General features: G+C 49.6%; 7 protein-coding genes across 7 annotated transcripts; 4 read left to right on the plus strand and 3 right to left on the minus strand.

Annotated features, from left to right (window-relative positions):
* Positions 1–17: 17 nt before the first annotated feature.
* On the minus strand, positions 18–998 carry UHO2_00164 (uncharacterized protein; the record flags this gene model as incomplete). The annotated part of the gene is made up of 5 exons (XM_041556784.1): positions 18–206; positions 294–403; positions 641–759; positions 829–862; positions 971–998. 5 exons carry the CDS (start codon positions 996–998, stop codon positions 18–20), a joined length of 480 nt encoding a protein of 159 aa, XP_041412718.1.
* A 1,286-nt stretch (positions 999–2,284) lies between these two features.
* On the plus strand, positions 2,285–7,916 carry UHO2_00165 (uncharacterized protein; the record flags this gene model as incomplete). Its single annotated transcript, XM_041556785.1, has 8 exons — positions 2,285–2,457; positions 2,506–3,153; positions 3,445–3,688; positions 3,875–3,892; positions 3,988–6,255; positions 6,307–6,775; positions 6,845–7,398; positions 7,689–7,916. The coding sequence occupies 8 exons, from the start codon at positions 2,285–2,287 to the stop codon at positions 7,914–7,916; spliced, it is 4,602 nt and encodes a 1,533-aa protein (XP_041412719.1).
* A 1,637-nt stretch (positions 7,917–9,553) lies between these two features.
* UHO2_00166 (uncharacterized protein) lies at positions 9,554–10,783 on the plus strand (the record flags this gene model as incomplete). The annotated part of the gene is made up of 2 exons (XM_041556786.1): positions 9,554–9,685; positions 9,806–10,783. 2 exons carry the CDS (start codon positions 9,554–9,556, stop codon positions 10,781–10,783), a joined length of 1,110 nt encoding a protein of 369 aa, XP_041412720.1.
* A 203-nt stretch (positions 10,784–10,986) lies between these two features.
* UHO2_00167 (uncharacterized protein) lies at positions 10,987–13,026 on the plus strand (the record flags this gene model as incomplete). The annotated part of the gene is made up of 4 exons (XM_041556787.1): positions 10,987–11,826; positions 11,869–12,308; positions 12,435–12,520; positions 12,689–13,026. 4 exons carry the CDS (start codon positions 10,987–10,989, stop codon positions 13,024–13,026), a joined length of 1,704 nt encoding a protein of 567 aa, XP_041412721.1.
* A 551-nt stretch (positions 13,027–13,577) lies between these two features.
* On the plus strand, positions 13,578–15,432 carry UHO2_00168 (uncharacterized protein; the record flags this gene model as incomplete). Its single annotated transcript, XM_041556788.1, has 6 exons — positions 13,578–14,214; positions 14,370–14,577; positions 14,695–14,938; positions 15,016–15,101; positions 15,161–15,326; positions 15,394–15,432. The coding sequence occupies 6 exons, from the start codon at positions 13,578–13,580 to the stop codon at positions 15,430–15,432; spliced, it is 1,380 nt and encodes a 459-aa protein (XP_041412722.1).
* Positions 15,433–16,211: 779 nt separating this feature from the next.
* On the minus strand, positions 16,212–17,323 carry UHO2_00169 (uncharacterized protein; the record flags this gene model as incomplete). The annotated part of the gene is made up of 3 exons (XM_041556789.1): positions 16,212–16,390; positions 16,859–17,179; positions 17,248–17,323. The coding sequence occupies 3 exons, from the start codon at positions 17,321–17,323 to the stop codon at positions 16,212–16,214; spliced, it is 576 nt and encodes a 191-aa protein (XP_041412723.1).
* Positions 17,324–21,058: 3,735 nt separating this feature from the next.
* On the minus strand, positions 21,059–23,413 carry UHO2_00170 (uncharacterized protein; the record flags this gene model as incomplete). The annotated part of the gene is made up of 3 exons (XM_041556790.1): positions 21,059–21,194; positions 21,292–21,686; positions 21,770–23,413. The coding sequence occupies 3 exons, from the start codon at positions 23,411–23,413 to the stop codon at positions 21,059–21,061; spliced, it is 2,175 nt and encodes a 724-aa protein (XP_041412724.1).
* Between the last annotated feature and the right edge of the window lie 303 nt (positions 23,414–23,716).

The raw sequence follows: 23,716 nt of genomic DNA on the forward strand, positions 1-23,716 counted from the left end.
AGTGAGCACCAGACTTCCTATTTAGTCTGGGTGAGGGGGGAGTTCTCGGGGATGGTGACAGTGGCATCGCACTTTCTCGCGCCATGTCCATAGCATCTGCACACCCAGCAGTGAATCCTCCTTGGTCCAGTCTTAGCCTTTGAGCTTTCAGCATCCTCATCAGTGTCACTGTCCTGCTCATTGCTACCAGCTGCCTGAGCACTTGCCTGTCATGGATCCACCTTTTGGGCAGGGATGCTTTTGATTGCAGATTGGTGCATCATTAATGCTGTGGCGAGTGCATCGAAACTAACTTGATGGACAGTGGCGACCGTTTCTTTGTAGACCGGGTGCCAGATCGTGCACCTTTGGAGTGCTGTGTATATGGCATCGTCACTGAAAGGTGCTCCCAGTAGGCTTGTCTCTGTTTGCATGACTCTAATGTCTTGGACTAGCTTCCATGCATTGGCATTAAACATCTTGACTTCATTGAGTTGTGTGAGGAGTGCAATTTGTCACAAGATCCTAGTAGCTTCACTGGTCAGGCCATTTTCGATTTTCTTCCAGGTTTGGTGGAAAGTCAAATATGCTTTACTAATGTCAAGCAATAAGTAGAGGATGTTGTGCTCTCCTTCGGTGTCTAAAGTGCTACATAGCACACCTGCTAAAGCGTCATCAAAGTTTCTGTCCCATTTTGGATGGTTGTTATCATATGTGCCTTCCAAGTGCTGAATGGCATGGGGAACAACTCTGAGAGTGGCCTTGATGAGGGTGCTCCAGCTATAGTAGTTTCACGACGTGAGTTTGGGGACTGCCTCCACGATCTTGGCTAAGGTGTGGTAGTCGTACCATTCGTTGTCATCGTCGGAGTCTGACCCTTCTTCTGCTTAATTGAACTCAGTTTTGTTACCATCAGTGGCCTCATCGTCAATCTGTACTTGTTGGACTACCTTTCCTTTCCTTCCTCCTTTTGTCTTCTTGGCTGTCTCACCAGCTTGGTGATCTCCTTCTCCTGCCATGGTGAATGTCGTGGGTTCGAGCCCCACATTGGGAGCCAGTTAAATTAAGATACACTGATACAGAGGCCACTAGCAGGCACTTGTCATGGGCCTGGATGCTCAAGAAGCAGGAGGGTCATGGGTTCATATGGAAGGAGCACAGGTATCGAAAATCTAGTCGAGATCAGTAGAGAGCATGGTCGTAGTGCAGTCTCCATGGAGACCATGGACTCCTATAGACTCACATGCAAAGGAGGGCCAAGCACAGCCACGAGGAGGACCAAGCTCAAGGAGCAGGCACAGCCACGAAGAGGACCAAGCTCAAGGAGCATGCAGATGGTTACCACTCAGGGGCTCGAGAGACAAGAGCCAAAGGAACTGTCACTGATCAAAGGAGGAGGAGCAGTGTCGACACCAGGTCATGAGGAGGAGGAGCAGTGTCGAAGGAGTCGACATCAGGTCATGAGGAGGAGGAGCAGTGTCGAAGGAGTTGACATCAGGTCATGAGGAGGAGGAGCAGTGTCAAAGGAGTCGACACAGCTCAAGAGGCACAGGGGTGCCAAGCAGGAGAGGCCCCTGAGCAGTACTCGATGAAGAAGGTACTCTCTGGAGAGAGAGCAGGAGCAGCATCGCTGGCGATGCTGAGAAGAGGTATATAACCATGCTTTCTCATCATCATAGGTCGAGTGGATCCTCATCCACTCTACTCACCATAACTAGTTATCACTTCAGCATAAGTATATATTAGTTTCAGTCAGCATAGCAGCAATCCATCAAAGGTTGCTCCTCATCATAGTGTGTGTGTTGTATCACCACTACCTGACGTCCAAAGGCGCCCATAGCAGGTTAGCGGTCCGGATCAAGATAGAACCGAAGGCAGTAGTCCACTGCGGTCTGGGGATCACTTCAAGCATCAAGTCAACACACTGGACACTCGTGTTGACGCCACCAACCTTATCACCAACACCATCAACCTCATTATCATCAACATCACCAATCTCATCACCAACACCATCAACCTCATCATCATCCACACTCACACCAGACCTTGGTGTCATCATAACATTGATATTGATCGTGCCGAGCTACCCCTGAACGGAGTGTCCACAGAGGTCAGCCGAAACCTACGGTAGTATATACAATGAACACCACCTGTTGTCACTGCGCAACTTGATAGTCACCGATACCGAGACAATAGCTGTCGCACAGTTTGATAGTCACCAAGTATCTCGACAGACTGACCTGGGTTTCAGGCGCGAGACCCCTGACATTAGAGTGGATCATTCAAGCAGCTCCTCACGATCACCATGACAGACCCAGACCTCAACAATAAGCTCGATAGACTACTCACTCTATTGGAAGCACAGATAGTGCTTACCAGACAGGGTCATCGAGAGGAACGATTACAACGAGCTCAACTGAGCAGGGAGGAGACAATGGACCTCTCTCACTCAGAAGACCAAGCAGGAGGAGGAGATGAGTCTATGATAGGAGACCCACATACTCCTACTCCAGCACCATGACCAAGACGATCAGTCTCATTCAACCTGGATGAGCAGGAGGACATCAACTACGAGAAGTATGCTTCACCTACTGGGCCAAGATATGTCAAGACTAAGCTGGACCCCTACAGCAGGACTAGGACGGACCCTTACCCCCTGGACCACAAGGAGGACACCAGCATCATGGCAGAGCTTAACCGGTCAAAGCCCATCGCCACCCCCTTTCCAAAGTTCAATCCCCGAGACATGGAGATCTTCATTCTAGAAGCTGAAGCATGGTTTAAGTTCAACCAGGTGTATGAGCAGTCTAGGATGATCAATCACATGGGTGCTCAACTGGAAGGGACAGCAAGAGAGTGGTGGACCTCCAAGCTCCGCATTGATAGAGCTAGAGAAGGAAGGTTGTTCAATGATTGGCACTACTTCACAGAGCGACTGTCAGAGCAGTTCAACCCATGCAATGCTAGGATGGAGGCATACAACAAGCTGTTGGCTCTCAGACTCACAAGTGATGCTCCTGGTGCCGCCACCCGTCATGTAGAGCGGTTCAGAGATTTGGAAGGACAGGTCAACCTAGATGACAATGAGCTAGTGATTGATCTCTTCAGAGGTAGTCTCACTCGTAGCATACAGGAGAAGTTCGAGAGGAATCCACCTGGGAAGAGATGGGAGTGGTATCAAGAGGTCGAGGAGATCAATTGACAGAGGATGCTACTACAGCAGTCCTCTGCTAGACACTCACTCCCAAATGCCATGTCACCTCCACTAAGAACTGGGTCTCGGCCAAATCAAAGTTCAATCCCCATCTGACAACCCACTCAACCTTATCCAGCTCGATCACCATCACAAGCAACTACACAAGCAACTATACAAAACCTAAACCGACCCCTTCCTCATCATCCCACCCAACCCTCAAAGCAAGGAAGCCCTGCTCCATCAGGTATCAACACCTGTCATGTATGCAGGGGTATTGGCCATTGGGCCAGAGACTGCCCCAGCAGGAGGGTAGACCCTCTTAGCTCTCGACCCGTGGGACCAAAGGTTATGGTCACCACAGCAGACCCCTTTGAGGAGGCCACCGACTCAGGAGATGGCCACACAGGCAGCCCTGAGACAGGTGACCCCGAGGCCATGGACCTCAGCTCATACCAGCAACCCATGGACCCCGATCACGAGGAGGAGCATGATGATGATGACGATGAGGGAAACGTCAGTGGGGTGATGCACTGATGGCATGCATTGCTCTACAAACCTCCTCGCCATCACTCTGTATATATCAAGATTGTCAAGTATGTTTCTCTACCAGTGGAGGCAAAGCAGTACTGGAGCTCTCTGGAATGGTTCAAGACCATCCTGCTCGGATACTAGCTGATACTGGTGCTGGTTTGTCCATAGTCTCAGATTCTTTCATTAGTAAGTACCAAATACCCACAAAACCCATAAAAACAAGATCGATCCATGGTGTCACCGGGCACCAACTCTCCATCAATAGTTCTGTGAGCATGCAGGTATCTATTGGTACACACAATCTGGGTGTGGTCGAAGCTTCAGTGGCCGACACTGCAGACTATGACCTCATCCTGGGGTTCACTGAGCTACAGAGGCTCAAACCCACCATACAATGGGATATGGGCCAGCTGGAGTTCAAGACTCAGGAGCAGGACCAACCCCCAAGGAGACCCCCTGAAGCAGCAAGAGCAGGGGACCTGACCATGAGGAGACCAACCCTTCATGGTAACGAGTTTGTCTCAGCAGAGCACATACTACGAGCAGCTCTAGAAGATGGACCCATAGGATTCATGCTGTTGGAGGAGTCACCATCATCACTCCCGGCCTTTGGTTTTGTACCTACAGGTGCAGACAAAGGAGTCGAGATGGAGGTGGAGGTAGACAAGGTGGTGACAGCTGCAGACATACCAAAGCCATACCAACACCTGCAAGATGTGTTTGATGAGGTGGAAGCAGACAAGCTGCCCCATCATACCGAGCATGATCTCCACCTCGAGTTGATAGAAGGAGGTAAGCCACCTCAAGGGCCCCTATACCTTAAGGGACCCAAGGAGATGTCCGAGTTGAGGAGATACTTGGATGAGAACCTCGAGAAGGGGTTCATAAGACCATCGAAGAGCCTGGCACAATCACCAGTGCTCTTCATACCAAAGAAGGATGGAGGTCTCAGACTCTGTGTGGACTACAGAGGTCTCAACGAGATCACTGTCAAGAACAGGGCACCATTGCCCCTCATCGAGGAGCAGCTGTTCTTACTCCGGAAGGCAAGGATCTATACCAAGCTAGACCTTAGAGCAGCATACAACCTCATCCGGATTGCTAAAGGAGATGAATGGAAGACAGCTTTTGGCACTCAGTTGGGACTCTATGAGTACCTAGTGATGCCCTTTGGCCTAGCCAATGCTCCGGCTCACTTCCAGTCATTCATCAATGACATCTTCCAAGACATCATTGGGATATATGTGGTAGTATACCTAGATGACTTCCTGATCTTCAGTGACACTGAAGAAGCACATGTGAAGCATGTCACCGAGGTCCTCACTCGCTTAAGGAGCAACAGGCTCTTTGCTAAGCTGTCGAAGTGTGAGTTCCACACCAAGACAGTCGAGTTCCTGGGGTACATCATCAAGCCAATGGGCATAGAGATGGACCCAGAAAAGGTGCACACTGTCAAGGAGTGGACAATGCCGGAGTCAATCCATGACATCCAGAGGTTCCTGGGTTTTGCCAACTTCTATCGAAGGTTCATAGCCCACTTTGCTCACATAGCCAAGCCCTTGACAGCACTGGTAAAGCCTATAGAACGGTTCAAGAAGTTCGAGCTACCAGAGGAAGCCCAACAGGCCTTCCACAAGCTCATCCAGGCCTTCACATCAGCAGGAGTGCTTCAGCACTTCGACTACCACCTTCCAACAAGGTTGGAGACTGATGCAAGTGACTTTGCTATAGCAGGAGTACTCAAGCAGGAGCATGAAGGACGATGGCATCCAGTGGCCTTCTACTCTAGGAAGATGTCTTCTGCCGAGAAGAACTATGAAATCCATGACAAGGAGCTCCTAGCTGTGGTTGCCTGCCTTACTCAGTGGCGACACATGCTAGCTGGACTACCAAACCAACTGGTCATCCTCACTGACCATGAAGCCCTCAAGTACTTCAAGTCACAGAGACGCATCACAGGTCGACAGGCTCGATGGGCCATACTACTAGCAGACTTCGACTTCATATTGCAGTATCGACCAGGAGACAAAGGTGGTGAACCTGATGCTCTCACCAGAAGGACAGACATGCAACCAGCTGGTGAAGAGCAGGATCACAATGTGAGGCAACTACTGCCTCCTCGAGTGTTCAAGGAGACAGCAGACCATGACTCGACCCTAGTGGCCCCTATGCTCTCGATGGAGTCCATAACATCAAAAGGTCTCAAAGACCTGGTCAAGACCTTCCAGCCCTTGGACCAAGAGCTACAGGAGATACATAGGAAGAAGCCCTTCAAACTCAAGGACGACCTATGGTACAGTGGAGGAAGGTTGGTTATCCCCAAAGTGATCATGCCAGGGAGGACCAACAACCGACACTCGAGGAGTGCCAAAGAGGTAGATGGACAGTCTCTCTCTGTAGAGCATCTGCGATTCATGGTGATGACCCAATGCCATGATGGTATCACTGCTGGACACGTAGGAAGAGATGCTACCATCAAGGCAGCTCAACGACATTACTGGTGGCCAAACATGACAGCTTGGATTGCAGACTATGTAGCAAGTTGTCCTGTATGTGCTAGGTACAAAGCTCCTCGTCATCGTCCATATGGTTTGCTACAGCCACTAGCAACCCCAGACAGGCCCTGGGGCTCCATATCCCTCGACTTCATCGAAGGACTACCACCATCGAAGAAGTATGACTCCAAGACCTATGACTCTATCTTAGTCATTGTCGACAGGTTAACCAAGTTTGCCATACTAGCTCCAACCCATAAGACAGTCACGGCCAAACAGACTGCAGTGTTGCTATATGGACACATGGTTAGACTCTTCAGATACCCAGATCACATGGTCTCGGACCGAGGCAGGCAGTTCATATCAGGAGCATGGAAGGCATTTGCAGAGCAAATGGGTGTGAAGCACTCACTTAGCACGGCTTACCATCCTCAAACTGATGGTCAGACAGAGAGAGTCAATCAGGTCATAGAGCAATACCTCAGGATGTACTGCAACTATGAGCAGAATGACTGGGCCAACCTGCTGGACACTGCGGCCTTTGTATACAACAACACAGTCCACAACAGCATTGGTGTCTCACCATTCTTTGCATGCTATGGATGGAACCCCAAAGCTCATCCTGACATCCCTCAATGACTAGGAGTCAATGATCCAGGTTGCTTCAAGTACCTCATGGATGGAAAGGAGCGTTGCAAGTACCTCCAGGAGCAGATCAGAGAGGCACAACGGAGATCAGTAGACCAGTATAACAGGAAGCACAAGGACATCGAGTTTAAGGTGGGTGATATGGTCTATATCAACCGTCGAAACTGGAAGACACAGAGACCCACACCCAAGTTAGATACCTGGTTTGCAGGACCCTACCCAGTTCAGGAACGGGTAGGACGCCGAGCTTATCGAATCACATTGCCAGCAAACCTTAGGGTGCATGATGTGTTCCATGTCTCCATGCTCGAGCCAGCAAGAACAAGTTCTCTTCCTCAATGTGCTGAACAGCCCACCATACCATCACTTCCAGATGAGGACCTCGACTTCGAAGTCGAAGCACTCATCGACAAGCGTTCACACAATGGGACTACGGAGTACAAGGTGTTGTGGAGAGGGTACTCAGAGGAAGCTGCTTCATGGGAACCAGTAGAGAACCTCAACTGTCCCGACCTCATCCAGGAGTATGAGGTGTCGGAGGGGGGACGAGTGAGTGGACAAAGTAGAGAAAGGGGGAGAGAACAGGAGGAGTAGAGAGAGGAAGAGGAAGGAGGATGATGTTGAGAAAAGGAGGAAGGATGATGTTGGCGATGTTGTCGAGGAGGAGGAGGAGGAGTCAGCATGGACCAGACCAGAGCATGCCTCGACGGAGCTCGGCTCTTAAGAGGGGGGTAGTGTCATGGGCATGGATGCTCAAGAAGCAGGAGGGTCACAGGTTCATATGGAAGGAGCACAGGTATCGAAGATCTAGTCGAGATCAGTAGAGAGCATGGTCGTAGTGCAGTCTCCATGGAGACCATGGACTCCTATGGACTCACATGCAAAGGAGGGCCAAGCACAGCCACGAGGAGGACCAAGCTCAAGGAGCAGGCACAGCCACGAAGAGGACCAAGCTCAAGGAGCATGCAGATGGTTACCACTCAGGGGCTCAAGAGACAAGAGCCAAAGGAACTGTCACTGATCAAAGGAGGAGGAGCAGTGTCGAAGGAGTCGACACCAGGTCATGAGGAGGAGGAGCAGTGTCGAAGGAGTTGACATCAGGTCATGAGGAGGAGGAGCAGTGTCAAAGGAGTCGACACAGCTCAAGAGGCACAGGGGTGCCAAGCAGGAGAGGCCCCTGAGCAGTACTCGATGAAGAAGGTACTCTCTGGAGAGAGAGCAGGAGCAGCATCGCTGGCGATGCTGAGAAGAGGTATATAACCATGCTTTCTCATCATCAATAGGTCGAGTGGATCCTCATCCACTCTACTCACCATATAACTAGTTATCACTTCAGCATAAGTATACATTAGTTTCAGTCAGCATAGCAGCAATCTATCAAGGTTGCTCCTCATCGTAGTGTGTGTGTTGTATCACCACTACCTGATGTCCGAAGGCACCCATAGCAGGTTAGTGGTCCGGATCAAGATAGAACCGAAGGCAGTAGTCCACTGTGGTCCGGGGATCACTTCAAGCATCAAGTCAACACACTGGACACTCGTGTTGACACCACCAACCTTATCACCAACACCATCAACCTCATTATCATCAACATCACCCATCTCATCACCAACACCATCAACCTCATCATCATCAACACTCACACCAGACCTTGGTGTCATCATAACATCGATATTGATCGTGCCGAGCTACCCCTGAACGGAGTGTCCACAGAGGTCAGCCGAAACCTACGATAGTATATACAACAAATGCCACCTGCTGTCACTGCACAACTTGCTAGTCACTGATACCGAGACAATAGCTGTCGCACAGTTTGATAGTCACCGAGTATCTCGACAGACCGACCTGGGTTTCAGGCGCGAGACCCCTGACACCCCTGATGATGATGAGGCAGCAGGAGGACCATCCATCCACAGGAGACAAGGGAAGCGGTGCCAACAAGCAGCATCACAAGGTGGATGGAGAGGATAGGAGGGATGAGGAGCAGGAGCAGGGTTGAGGAGGCCTCTCCGAACAGGAGCAGTGTCACAGGCGACACTGCAAGAATGGTATATAACCATGCTCCTCCTCATAGCAAGTGAGTGGATCCTCATCCACTCTACACTTTACCTTACTAGCTATAACTTTCACACAAGTATACTTAGTAGTTTCATCAACAGTAGCAATTGGAAGACATTGCTCCTATCATAGCACATGTGTTGTATCACCACTCACTGACAATCCGAAGGTGGTTCATAGTAACCTGTGGTCCAGATATCAATCAACACCAAAGGTGGTTCATACTCTGGTCTGGCTCTCTCTATAATTAGAAACCAAAGGCAGTTGTCCACTGTGGTCCAGGGATCACTTCAAGCACTCAGTCAACACACTGGACACTTGTGTCAATGCCAACAGCATCACTCACACCAGACCTTGGTGTCAGCACAATACATCTAATGTTATAGATTGTGCCAAGCTACCTCTGGACAGAGTGTCCATAGCAGTCAGTCAAAACCTGCAATAGCAATCAATCTATCACATATTTGAGCAAGAAAAGTCATAGAGGCATTCTACAACAGATCTTGACAAGAATAATAATACATGGCATCTTACCACATATCTTGACAGGATCTGTAATTGAAGTGTTTCTACTACAGATATCAGGTTTCAGGCACGAGACCCCTGACATTAGAGTGGATCTTTCAAGCAGCACCCCATGATCAACATGGCAGATGAAAGCCTTAACAATAAGCTCGAGAGGCTACTTGTCCTAATGGAGGCTCAACTAGAGTTGTCCAGACAAGCCCAATGTGAGGAGTGCCTATGCTGCACTCACTTGAGTGAAGAGGAGACTGTGGTGCTCTCTCACTCAGAGGACCAGGCAGGAGGGGACAGATCTATGATAGGAGACCTGCCCACACTGACCCTGGCATCATGACCAAGGCGATTGGTGTCATTCACTGACTTGGACAAGCAGGCTGGCATCAATTATGAGAAGTATGCTTCCCCCACTGGGCCCAGATACCTCAAACCCTGGGTGGACCTGTACAACAGGCCTATGATGGATCTGTACAGCCTCAAGCAAGAGGACAACACCAGTGCAGCAGGAGACCCCAACCTCTTGCAATTGAAGCCAATTGCCACCCCATTCCCCAAGTTCAACCCAAGGGATGTTGAGATTTTCATTCTCAAAGCCGAAGCCTGGTTCAAGTTCAACCAAGTTTATGAGCAAGCATGCATGATCAATCACATGGGTGCTCAATTGGAAGGGAATGCTTGCAAATGGTGGACCTCCAAGCTCTGCATTGACAGAGCACAGGAAGGGAGACTGTTCCATGACTGGCACTACTTTACCAAGCACCTAGCAGAACAGTTCAATCCTCATAACACCAGGATGGAGGCATACAATAAGTTGCTTGCCCTCCACCTTACTAGTGATGCACCAGGGGCTGCCACATGCCATGTCAAACATTTCAGAGACTTGGAAGGACAAGTCAACCTAGATGATAATGAGCTAGTCATAGATCTTTTCCAGGGCAGTCTCACATGCAGCCTGCAAGAGAAGTTTGAGTGGAACCCACCAGTGAAAAGGTGGGAATGGTACCAAGAGGTCAAAGAGATCGACCAGCAGAGGATGCTATTACTGCAGTCCACTGCTAGGCACCCAAGTGTCACTCCACCACAACCAAACTCAGGAGGCCAGCCTATGCCACCAGCTCCAAGTTTGTTCCCAGCTCACCAGCTGGCACAAGCTTACCCAGCTTGTCTGCTGGCACAGGCAACTCAGGGAAACCCTGGCTGGCCAACCAATTGGCTTTTTCCACACCAGCTTGTTCAGGGCCCAAGACAGAGGAGCCCTGCAACGACAAACAGCAGTGCCTGTCACTTGTGCAAAGGCATCAGACATTGGGCCAGAGACTGTCTGAGCAAGAAGCAGGATCCCCTGGGCCCATGACCCATGGGACCAAAAGTCATGATGGCCACAGAGGATTCCCTCGAGGAAGGAGCCCCTGAGTCAGGAGATGAGCAAACAGATGACCCTGAAATGGCCAATCCTGATGACCTGGACTTCAGCCAGTACCAGCCACCAGTGGACACTGGCCATAAAGAGGTCCAAGACAATGGTGACAAGGGAAACGTCAGTGGGGTGATGCACTAATGGCATGCATGGCCCTACAAACCCCATTGCCATCCCTATGTATATATCAAGATTGCCCCTTATGTTTCTCCACCAGTGGAGGAAAAGCAGTATTAGAGCTAACTGAAACAGTTCAAGACCATCTGGCTTGCATACTCACCAACACCAGTGCTGGTTTGTCTATAGTTTCAGATTTCTTCATTAGCAAGTACCAAATACCCACAAAACCCACAAAAACAAGATCGATACATGGTGTCACTGGACACCAGCTCACCATCAACAGTTCAGTGACGATACAGGTCACTATTGGTGAGCACAAACTGGGAGTTGTAGAAGTCTTGGTGGCCAATACCACTGACTACAACCTCATATTAGGCTTCACAGAGCTAAGGAGGCTCAAGCCAACTATACATTGGGACATGGGTCAACTAGAGTTCAAAGCCCAAACACAGGAGAGCACTGAGGAAGGCACAGGAGAGGCACGGAAGCAGCTACCAGGAGTAGCTGGAACTGGGGTGTTGAACACAAAGTCAGCAGAATCTGCCAGAGTTATGGGAGTATTACCAACTTCAGCAAAAACTGCCGTAACACACGAGTTGGAGGAAATTGTGATAGACACAGGTCTATCACCAAATTCAAGGAATTTGACTGTAACAAGCTTCTATGGCGAGCAACCCAAATGTCCCACTATACATGGGAATGAGTTTGTTTTGGCAGAATGTCTGATATGGGCTGCCCTTGAAGATGGACCCATTGGGTTCATGTTGTTGGATACTCTCCCCTCATTGCTGCTGGCTTTTGGGTTTGTACCTACTGGAGCTGACAGGGGTGTAGAAATGGAAGCTGAAGTCAATAAGAAGGTATCGAAAGAAGATATACCTGAGCCATATTAACCCTTGCAGGAGGTGTTTGATGAGATGGAAGCAGATAAGCTGCCCCAACACACTGAGCATGATCTCCACCTCGAGTTGATGGAAGGAAGTAGGCCACTGCAAGGCCCACTGTACCTCAAGGGACCCAAGGAGATGGCTGAGTTGAGAAAGTACCTGAATGAGAACCTCGCAAAGGGGTTCATACAACCATCAAAGAGCCCTGCAAGATCACTGGTGCTCTTCATACCAAAGAAAGATGGAGGCCTCAGACTCTGCATGGACTATCACAGCCTGAATGAGATCACCATCAAGAACCAGGTGCCAATGCCACTCATTGAGGAGCAGCTGTTCCTGCTTCGAAAGGCAAAGATCTACACCAAGTTGGATTTGCAAGTGGCATACAACCTCATCCACATTGTGAAGGGAGATGAATGGAGGACAGCATTCAGCACACAGTTAGGACTCTACAAGTACCTAGTGATGCCTTTCGGCCTGGTGAATGTGCCAGCCCACTTCCAATCATTCATCAATAACATCTTCTGAGACATCATCAGAGTTTATGTAGTGGTATACCTGGATGACTTCCTGATCTTCAGTGACACTGAAGAAGAACATGTGCAGCATGTTACACAGGTCCTCCTCTGGTTAAGGAGCAACCAGCTGTTTGCCAAGCTGTCTAAGTGTAAGTTTCACACCACTACAGTTGAGTTCTTAGGGTACATTATCAAACCCACCAGGGTGGAGATGGACCCAGAGAAGGTGTGAACTGTCAAGGAATGGCCAATGCCAGAGTCCATTCATGACATCCAGAGGTTCCTAGGCTTCACCAACTTCTATCAGTGATTCATAGCCCACTTTGCACAAATTGCCAAACCACTAACTTCCCTGGCGAAACCAGTGGAATGCTTCAAGAAGTTTGAGTTGCCAGAAGATGCCCAACAGGCTTTCCACAAGCTCATACAGGCATTCACAATGGCTGGAGTGCTAAGGCACTTCAATTACCATCTCCCAACAAGGTTGGAGATGGATGCAAGTGACTTCCCCATCACCAGAGTGCTCAAACAAGAGCATGAAGGATGCTGGCACCCCATAGCTTTCTATTCAAGGAAGATGTTGTCTGCTGAGAAGAACTATGAGATTCACAACAAGGAACTCCTCACCATGGTAGCATGCCTCACCCAGTGGTGACACATGCTAGCAGGACTGCCGAGCCAGCTAGTCTTTCTCACAGACCATGAGGTGCTCAAGTACTTCAAGTCACAGTGCTGCATCACAGGATGACAAGCCAGATGGGCAGTATTGTTGGCCAGCTTTGATTTCGTGCTGCAATACAGACCAGGAGATAAGGGTGGTGAACCCAATGGGTTGATATGCAGCTGGTTGGTGAGGAGTAGAAGCACAATGTGCAGCAACTGCTGCCCTCCTGGGTATTCAAGAAGGTAGAATGCAAAAATGGTGAACAAGGGAGGATACAGCAAAATCCATCAGAAACTGTAGTAGCAAACACAGTACTACCAATTTCAGTGGAATCAGTCCTAACAGTGGGTTTGGATGACGATTCTGTATTAGTAGCACCTATGCTCACAATGGAGTTGATAGCCACATGAGGGCTCAAGGAGCTGGCCAAGATCTTCCAGCCCTTAGACCTGGAGCTCCAGGAGATACATGTGAAGAAGCTGTTCAAGATCAAGGATGGCTTGTGGCACAGTGGTGGTAGATTGGTCATACCAAAGGTAACCATGCTGGGAAGAACCAATGATTGCCAAACACAAAGTGCCAAGGAAGTTGATGGACAATCTCTCTCTGTTGAACACTTGCAGTTAATGGTGATGTCTCAATGCCATGATGGCATCATGGCCAGACATGTGGGCTGGGACACCACCATCAGAGCAGCACAAAGACACTATTGGTGGCCCAACATGGCAGCTTGGATTGCCAACTATGTGGCTAGCTGCCCTGTGTGTGCCAGATACAAGGCTCCTCACCATTGCCTGTATGGTCTGCTTCAGCTGCTAGCCACACTGGACAGGCCATGGGGCTCCATATTGCTGGACTTCATTGAAGGATTGCCACTATTGAAAGGGTATGATTCCATCCTGGTCATTGTCAACAGACTGACCAAGTATGCTATCCTAGCCCCAACACACAAAACTGTCATGGTGGAACAGACTGCCATGTTGCTCTGGAGATACCTGGTCAGACACTTTGGTTACCCTGACCATATGGTCTCAGACTGGGGCAGGCAATTCATACCCAAAGCATGGAAAGAGTTTGCTGAGGGCATAGGCACTAAGCACTCCCTCAGCACAGCTTATCATCCACAGATGTATGGACAAACCAAAGGGTCAACCAAGTGGTGGAGCAGTACCTGCAAATGTATTGCAACTATGAGCAGAATGATTGGGCCAACCTGCTCAACACAGTGGTGTTTGTGTATAACAACACAGTCCACAACAGCATTGGAGTCTCCCTGTTCTTCACATGTTATGGATGGAACCCTAAAGCCCATCCAGACATCCCTCTGTGACTAGGGGTGAATGACCCTGGTTGCCTCAAGTACATGGTTGATGGAGAGGAGTGTTGCAAGTACCTCCAGGAACAGATCAGGGAGGCACAACATCAAACAGTGGAACACTACAACTGGAAGCACAAGGACATCAAGTTCAAGGTTGGCAATTTGGTTTACATCAATTGCCAGAACTGGAAGACAAGGCAACCTATGCCAAAGCTGGATACCAGGTTTGCAGGACCTTACCTGGTCCAAGAACAAGTGGGCTGAAGAGCATATCAGATCACCTTGCCAGTGAACCTGAGGGTGCATGATGGGTTTCATGTGTCTCTGCTCAAACTGGCGAGGACAAGCTCACTACCTCAATGGTCCACACAACCAGTCATACTGCCACTACCAGATGAAGAGCTTGAGTTTGAGGTTGAAGCACTTATTGGGAAACATATACACAACCAGGCAACCAAATACAAAGTGCTCTGGAGAGGGTACCCAGAAGAAGCAGCTTCTTGGGAACCCATGACTAATCTTAACTGCCCAGACCTCATCCAGGAGTATGAGGTGTTGGGGGAGACGAGGCTAGATCAACACAAGGTGAAATTGTAAAAAGGAAGTTGGGACCGATTTGAGCGAAATCTGTGAGAGAAGACATGTAACTACAGATTATGCAGAAATCTGTAGTAGATGAGCAGTATGACAGACCAACCCACTCCTCAGAACAAACAAGTCCAGGACTGTTGCCACCTGCCACAGTCAGGTAAGCTTGCTCAGCATGGTGCAAGCCCTGAGGCTGTAGGCTGGGGGTACTGTCACCAGGATATTCCATGCCCAGATGAGCAGGAATGTCATGTTTGCAGTGACCCAACCCAGCGAGGTGTCAGGGGTCTCGTGCCTGAAACCTGAGATCTGTAATAGAAACGCATCTATTACAGATCCTGTCGAGATATGTCATAGAGTGCTCTCTATTACTGTTCTTGTCAAGGTATGTTGTAGAGAAGCCTCTATGACTTTTCTTGCCCAAAGATGTAGTAGTGTGTTTGCTATTGTAGGTTTTGACTGACCACTGTGGACACTCTGTCCAGAGGTAGCTCAGCACAATCAATAACAATAGGAACTGTGTACTGACATCAAGGTCTGGTGTGAGTGTACTTGTTGGTGGTGCCAACACAAGTGTCCAGTGTGTCAACTGAGTGCTTGAGATGATCCCCAGACCACAGTGGACAACTGCCTTCAGTTCTATGATTGCAAGCTGGACCACAGGTTGCTATGAACCGCCTTCAGTGTCAATTGTTATCCAGACCACAGGTTACTATGAACCACCTTCAGACTGTCAACAAGCAGTGATACAACACATGCACTACATTAGGAGCAATGTCTTACAATTGCTACTGCTTGACGAAAATACTAATGTATATTTTATGTGAAAGCTATAACTAGTAGTGTATGGTGTAGAGTGGATGGAGATCCACTCAATGGCTATGGCAAAGAGCAAGGTTATATAACCATTCTTGCAATGTCACCATGCAACATTGTGCCCTACTCTGGGTGTCTCTTCAGCACTGCTCCTCCTCCTCCTCATCCTTTCTATTCCTCCTACCCATCCTGTGGTGCTGCTTGTCAGCATTGTGTCTTGTGCTTCCTGTGAATGGACAGTCTTCACATTGTCTCATCATCAACAGGGGTCATTCCCACCTCATCTGAGCAATAGTTTGCACCCCCTTTCATTTAACCCATCTACCACCCCTGGACTCATTTACCAAGCAGGTCCCCTGCTTCATTGGTGGCAGACCCAGATGTCATTGCCACCCATCCATGATATCATTATCCTTTCACCAGTTTCAGTGAGATCTGTTGTATGATCATGATACTATTGATTCTGGTGGTTTTCACTGAAAGCTCCTGCTCTTACCAATTTGAGTGAGATCTGTTGTAGGACCTCGCTACTACTGATATTGTTGGATTCGGCTTTTGGACCCTTGTTCGGCCCGATCTGACGATTCCTGCACCACTCCTCATATGCTTCCAGATCCTCCTGTGCATCCGGTCCTATGACACGAGGTAGCAGTGCGCACAAGCACACGGAATTCGGTTGCGCTCCCCAAAAGGGTTGGGGAAGGCAAAGGTGAAGCAGCTGAAGGAGAAGAAAGGCAAGGGGGGTCAGCATCAGCAAAGTCAGAAGAAGCCAAAAGAAAAGTACTCATGGGATGCCAAGGTTGAAACACCAGCAACATTTCCAGCTTGGCCATGGCATGCAGCCTTCCATCAGGTGCAGCATGGCCAGATGATGAAGTCAGCACTCATGCAAGGATCTGGTAGGCACATCCCAGTCCCACAGGAAGTACCTATCAGCAATCTGGGCCATGAGGTTGGCTACAACAAATCTTTTGGACCAGCCAGCAATCTCCCCATTGGTAGGGAGGTGTCAGTTGGGAGGAGGTGGTGGTGGGGTTTGGCAACCCACCCAGCAAGGAGGAGGAGTTAAGGGCTGGACCTCCAGCCAGAAAATGGGCATACCAGGCCTGGAGGAGGCCAAGGCCACATTGATCACTTTGTTGGCAGTAGGAGGAGGGGTTGGCAAACAAGCCAATTCTGCCTCCCATGCAGCCTGCCATTTGGGAGTTGAAAGGTCTACCGGAGGACATCTGGAGTCGATGTCATAAAGGTCTGGAGGAGATGACATCAGGGAGTAGTCCTGACCAGAAAGGCCCGAACCAGCAGGCACCAAGGCAGGAACAATGGGGGGTGTAGAGGACCCAACCTCATCATCATCACCTGAGAACAAACCTGTCTTGGGGTCAATACCCAAGAAAAGGGGCTCCAGGGGCACCAGGTCCACTGAGGAAGAAGGAGGACTGCTTCCGGGACTGGAACATCACGAGGCCTCAAATGGAGAATGATCCTACCACGCTTTGGAATCAAAGCGTCGGGTTCAGTAGGAGGGGTGCCAGGTGCCAATCGAGAACGAAGCTGATACGGCATGATGACTGAACCGAGGGGGGGCAACGGTGGCAAGAGAAGGAGATGGTGGAGAAGGACATCTGACACCCAAGAATGGGCCTCAACGGAGCTCGGTGTCAGAGGTCTCGCGCCTGAAACCTGATATCTGTAGTAGAGATGCGTCTATTACAGATCCTGTCAAGATATGTGGTAAGTTGCCATGTATTATTATTCTTGTCAAGATCTGTTGTAGAATGCCTCTATGACTTCTCTTGCTTGAATATGTGATAGATTGATTGCTATTGCAGGTTTTGACTGACTGCTGTGGACACTCCATCCAGAGGTAGCTTAGAATTGAAACCCCCTCGTGTTCAAGCTATTGAGCAGGAACACTATACTATATTGACCATATACATAGTAGTGTCACATACCAAAGGTGGGAGCATCCTTCTTAATGACGAAGTTTGACAACAAGCGGGGCTAAGCAGCACCCGATCTTCCGCTGTATCGGCTCCGCCCGATCTCTTGCCATTTCGACTTGTGTCATTTTTAGTTTCTTTGCTGGATCGTTACCTTCAGCAACTTGTCCTCCCTTTTAATCACTTTTATCAGTGAACAGTTCCGTCGAAGCGGAATACATCACAATAGAGTGTCGCCAAATGTCCTCTTCTATTGTATGCTTCGACTGATATCGCTCGTTGAGCATCGCCAGCTGTCATCTTTTATCAAGAATGTCGTCTGATGGCGAGTCTGCATGCCGTCTAACGAAAACAATGGATCATCACAAAGTCAAAGTCAGGCGTGCAAGGCTCGAAAACGCAAAGTGCACTTCCGTCTTTTCCAGGCACTCTGTTTTGGTGTCTTCCGGGCCCAAAAAAAGTGGCAGCGAGTGATTGAATAGTGTGCCCTGCTAAAGAATACGACCCAGCAAGATAATGACGGGAATATAAGCTGATATGGGGGAGATCGGGTACTACTGCGCCCCGCTCGTTGCCGCACTTCGTTATTAAGGGGCACACTCCCACCTTTGGGTATATGCCACCACTATATATATATATAGCAAGCAGAGAGCTCGAGACTGCTACCATGTGCTGAAGATAACGATCCAGCAAGACACTAAAAGTGACATAAGTCGAAGTGACGAGAGATCGGGCAAAGCCGATATAGCAGGGATCGGGGACTGCTGGGTCCCGCTCGTTGACACATTTCGTCAGTAAGAAGGAAGCTCCCACCTTTGGCATGTGACACTACTATGTATATGGTCAATATAGTATAGTGTTTCTGCTCGATAGCTTGAACACTGTGCTCTGACTAACATCGCCCGATAAGCATCGCTAAGTGTCATATATCTTTGTTCAAAGTAATGGGTCCTGTAATATGTTAATTTTAATCATGCTCCACGACATGTACAAACATAATCATTTGTCGAGGATTTATGTGTCCGTTCCGTTTATTGCTCCTTGATGATTTCTCTGTCGTGAATTTGATAAAGCATTGCCACACATCACGCAGTCACGTATTCTTTGTAGGGCCGTCCTCAAAGAGATTTTGGAAGGCAGCAAATCACTTAATTTTGATAAGTAAAAACAGTCGTACTTTCGATAACTTAATTCTTCGTCCAGTTTCAAGAACAATGTTGTCGCAAGGCTTCATTTGATTATACATTGTTACCCGCGTGGGGTGTAAGTGATAAAAGATGTGACACTTAGCGACAACGCTTATCAGGAGATATCAGTGTTAGTAAGGTGTTCACGCTATTGAGCAAAACACTATACTATATTGACATAAGAAAAGAATGTGGTGAGAGCCTCGAGCTCTTCCCTTATATATATACATAGTGTCGGTACATCCCACATGTGGGAGCATCATCCTCGATGACAAAGTACGACAACGCGCGGGACCCAGTAGTAGTATCCGATCCTTCACTTAGATCAGCTCTGCCCAATCTTCAGGGTCGTGCTGGATCGTTACCTCCAGCATGGTGTGTCGGCGTGGTTTTGTCAAGTTGAAAAATCTAGCAGATCATTGATAAAAGATGACAGCTAGCGACGCTCAACGAGCGAAATCAGTCAAAGCACAGTACTGCTGCTATTGGGACAGAGACACTCAACTCTATTGACTTAGATCAAGCAGTGTAACAGACTGGAGCTCTCTGCTCGATATATATATATATGGGAGAGAGGAGCCGTCGAAGGTGGGAGTATTGGCCTTCCACAACTTGCATGAGTGTATACCATTTAATATGAAGCGTTGCATCGTGCGGGACCAAGCCACACCCTATGTCTAGCCGTATTGGCCCGAGTTCCCATCAATACCTTGCTGGATTGTATTCTTCAGCACCTTTCGACATATCTTATTTTGCCCTGGTAAAACGATTGCATGGCTTTTAAGCAAGATGTTTCGTGTCAAGTTTTATTGGATTCACGGCGACCGAGTTGGGAACCTTTGCATTCCGGAAATGTTGGCAATGATTAAAAGTTTAGGATTTCAAGGTTTGAACACCAAAAACCGAGACGAAAATGATAAAAGGAGTACGACACTTAGTGATGAGGAAGATTGGGAGATATCAGTCTGAGTACGGAGTTCCAGCTATTGAGAGCAAAATACTATACTATATTGACATGATGATTATAACATGGCGAGAGCCTCGAGCTCTCTGCCTGACATATATACAAAAGCTGACACATCCCATATGTAGGAACATCACCCTCAACAACAGAGCGTAACAACGTGTGGAATCCAATAACATCCGATCTCTCTCTCAGACCGAGCTTGCCCGATCCCCGATTAGATCAGATTTACCCGATCCCCGATTGGAACCGTTCCGCCCGATCTCTTGGAGTTGTGCTGGATCGTCATCTTCAGCAGAAAAGAGGGCGCATTGTCAACCTGACCACAAATCCCGAAGCGGCCGAGGCTCCAGGGAAATTATGTGACCTCTATTCCGATCTCACATCTTCACCACCTTCGCTCACTCGGATCCATAGCATGTTGTCCTAGGTCGTATCGGCTAGCGTCGGGCCGATTATCGCGATAGGCATCGACATACCGGCTATCAGATGCCCGAGGAGAAGGTAGTTGCCAGCATGCTTCTGTATCGTACACGCATGCACAGAATGCTGAGGAGATATATATACTTGTCCTTGTCTTGCACGTAGTTCTCTAAATTGGCGCAATCGCTACTTGTGTTCGCCGTTATTTGCCGCCCGTTCTACAACAGCTCCTCAGTGCTGAAGGTAACGATCCAGCAAGACACTGAAGATGACATGAGCCGATCTGAGAAGGGATCGGGAAAAGCCGACCTGATCGAGAATCGGGCAGAGCCGATACAAGTAAGGGATCGGGTACTACTGGATCCCGCTCGTTGTCGTACTTCGTCATTAAGAGGGACTTTTGGGGATGTGCCGCAACTGTATATAGATATCGAGCTGAGAGCTCGAGGCTGCCACCGAGTTCTTTCCCTAGGTCAATATAGTATAGTGTTTCTGCTCAATAGCTTGAACACTGTGCTCTGACTGTCGTCGACCGCTGAGTGTCGACACCTGTCCTTCTATTATTATTTCATCACTCAGGACCAGCCAGCCTAATGCTGCGTGTCACGCACTGCCGATGGCGTTCATGTCAATGACGACGCTGCGCATCTCATCTCATACAAGGGGCTTTTGATGGCAACGCCAGGTGGGCGGAATAGGAAGACTGTTCACAAGGACAAAGACAACCAGACTTGCTTCCCTACTTCTATTGCGATTGCGATAGCATGCATGCGTACGAGCGAACTCACTCGTCAAACTTCTCGCCTTTGCTGTTTGTGCCCGAGGGAACTCGAACAGAAGCAGCCACATCGCAATCCTTGAGGTTGCTCTTCTCCTCGACGACGGAGCCGGCGGCTAGAATGCAGTTCTCAAGTTTGGCGCTGCGAAGAGATGACGGAAGCAGAAGTGGGAAAGAGGGGAGAATTTGATCAGCAGCCAAAACGGTCACAATACAGCAACACATTGTGCGGTACTTACTTGTCGCCGATCCGAACTCCATCCATGACGATGGCACCGATGAGCTTGACGTTCTTGCCAATGACACAACCACGTCCTACAACGCTTCGCTTGATGGTGGTACGCTCGCCCACACGTGTATGGCCTTCGACAAAGGAATCGGACGAGATCTGCGCTTTGGAATCCACCAACTGAGCCTTTGCTGCAGCATCTGAAGCGGTCGAAGCTGAAGCCGAGTCGATCGCAGACTGTGCGGATCCCATAGACAGCGCGGCAGTCGCAGTGGCAGAAGCTGGCAAAGACTGGTTCGGAAGAGGGTGCGAGAGGGCAGAGGCAGGTAGGGCAGCGGATGCCGAAGCGCCGGGCGCCATGCCGCCAACCTGCCCTGCTGGACCACTGGCCAAGCATCGCAAAAGCTGTAAATAAGAAAGAGATAAGTGTTCACAGAGTCAGAACTTCACTGAGCCTGAAGATCCGGGATGAAGTGGTAACCACTCACGTATCGATTGCACTCGAGGTAGGTCGGGACCGTGTTTGCTCGAGCGATAAAAGGCTCCCGCTTGGCGCTCTCTTCGCGTTCTCGAATCTCTTCGACGGATGTGGAAGGGTCGATGGGGTGCTTGCGGTCAGCTGAGAGTCGGAAGATCAAAGCATTGACCTGAACCTCAGCTGCGGCTTTCTTAGCTGATGCTTTGGATTGTCTATTAAAGTTGGCCATTCTCTTCTGATCTTCATGCTTGCCGGAAGGTGATGCCATGTGGGAACGATCGGGGGTGAAAAGAGGTGAGGGACGGTTGTCGATGTCGACAAGAGCAGGTCGGAAGGGCGAGCCTGCCTGTAGAAGTTCGGACTCGACAAAGGTGCTGGATCTCAAAGCGGAAGTGGCGTTCTCCTTACCGGCATGAGTGTACCACGAAGGAAGGTGCTCGGCTGCGGACAGGTTCTTGGCTGTCTGACTGGTCCAGCCGGCCTTTTCGCGCAGACCAGTCATCCAGCTGCACTTGACCATGAACGGAACAACTTCCTCGCGGAGACTCTTCATCTTCTGACCACCGTCGGACCGTAACAAGCCGAGAAGTTGCTGGAGATTGAAGAGATAAACGTGCGAGTCGAGAAGGGAAGTCGAGATGCGAACGTGAGGATGCGACCAGAGGAGAGACATGCGGAGGTGAAGATCCGAGGAATCGAGATCAGAGATGTCGTCGGAGTCGTGGAGGAGAAGGAGCTGATGCGTTGTGCAGTGATCGCTTCCACCGGAGACGGAGCTGCTGGATTGCGACGAAGTGCGGCCGTAGGCGCTGAAGAGCTTAGGAGGACCATCCTTCTCGCGTTCTTTGCCGGTGCCCTCACCGGCACCCCTTTCATACATCAGACAAGTGAGAGCAGGTGGATGAGGCACACCGGAGACATGGCTGTTGATAATATTCGTAAGCGAGATCGATTGTGTGACCAAGTCGACGGGTAGGATGAGAGGATCCTTGTCGAGCCTGCCGATGGAATGAAGCCACGAAATCAGGCCAGCGGTGCCGAGCTTCTTGTACTTGCTAGCTGCGCTGGAGTTGCGCGAGTCCGACTTTGAGGTGTTAAGATCATCAGGCCCCAAAGGCAAAAGATCCACGCGCATGACAGTCTCGTGCTGCGTGGACGAGACAGCGAAGGTATTGCCTGAAAGGTAAGCGTTACTAGCGGCTGGAGTGTTGGAAGATGCGGAAGTGCTGTTGAGGCCGACCGAGACAGAGATGTTGGGATTCCTCGAAGCCTCTTCGACGGCGGCAGCAGCAGCAGCAGCGGCTGCTGTGGACACATTCTTCTTGCCGGACTGGATCAGTGTCGGTGGGATGAGGATGAGCGACTTGAGTGCGGCGGCGATTGTAGAGTGCTGCTCGGAGGGTGCGAAAACAATGGTGTGACGAAGACCGGCGGAAAGGAGCTGCTGCAGCGCAAATGCGATCATGGGGCGGTTGAATATAGGCAGCATGGCCTTTGGCAGGCCGTTTTGAGCGGATGAAGCGGCATCATTCGAGACATCTGTAGCCACGGTGTTGGAGCAAAGTGGGTAAAGGTTGCTGCCGGGACCGCAAAAGATGATGGGCTGGACCAGGGAAGGGTGAGATTGGGCTGGGCCCGAGTTGATGGCGGCCATATCGATGAGTTGACACCGGGCACAAACGCTATCTGTCGGGTGCGTGGCAGATGACTGTCGAACAGGAGGTATGGTGGAGGTAAGTTGTTGAAAGAAGAACAGTGTGTAACCTCCAAAAAAAGTCGAGCAGGCGGCGCTTCCTTTCCATCACGTGGCTCTTCCAGCCAAATTTTTCTTGTGAATGTTAGTACGGAAAATCTTACATGGATCTTAAATTGGGCTCTGAGCACGGTTCATGCGGGCAGTGCAAGTCACACCTGTCAATGACAGACCAACCATCCTGATAACTTACACCACTTTCAT

This window comes from Ustilago hordei, assembly GCF_900519145.1.
Source record: "Ustilago hordei strain Uho2 genome assembly, contig: UHO2_contig_01, whole genome shotgun sequence".
NCBI lineage: Eukaryota > Fungi > Basidiomycota > Ustilaginomycetes > Ustilaginales > Ustilaginaceae > Ustilago > Ustilago hordei.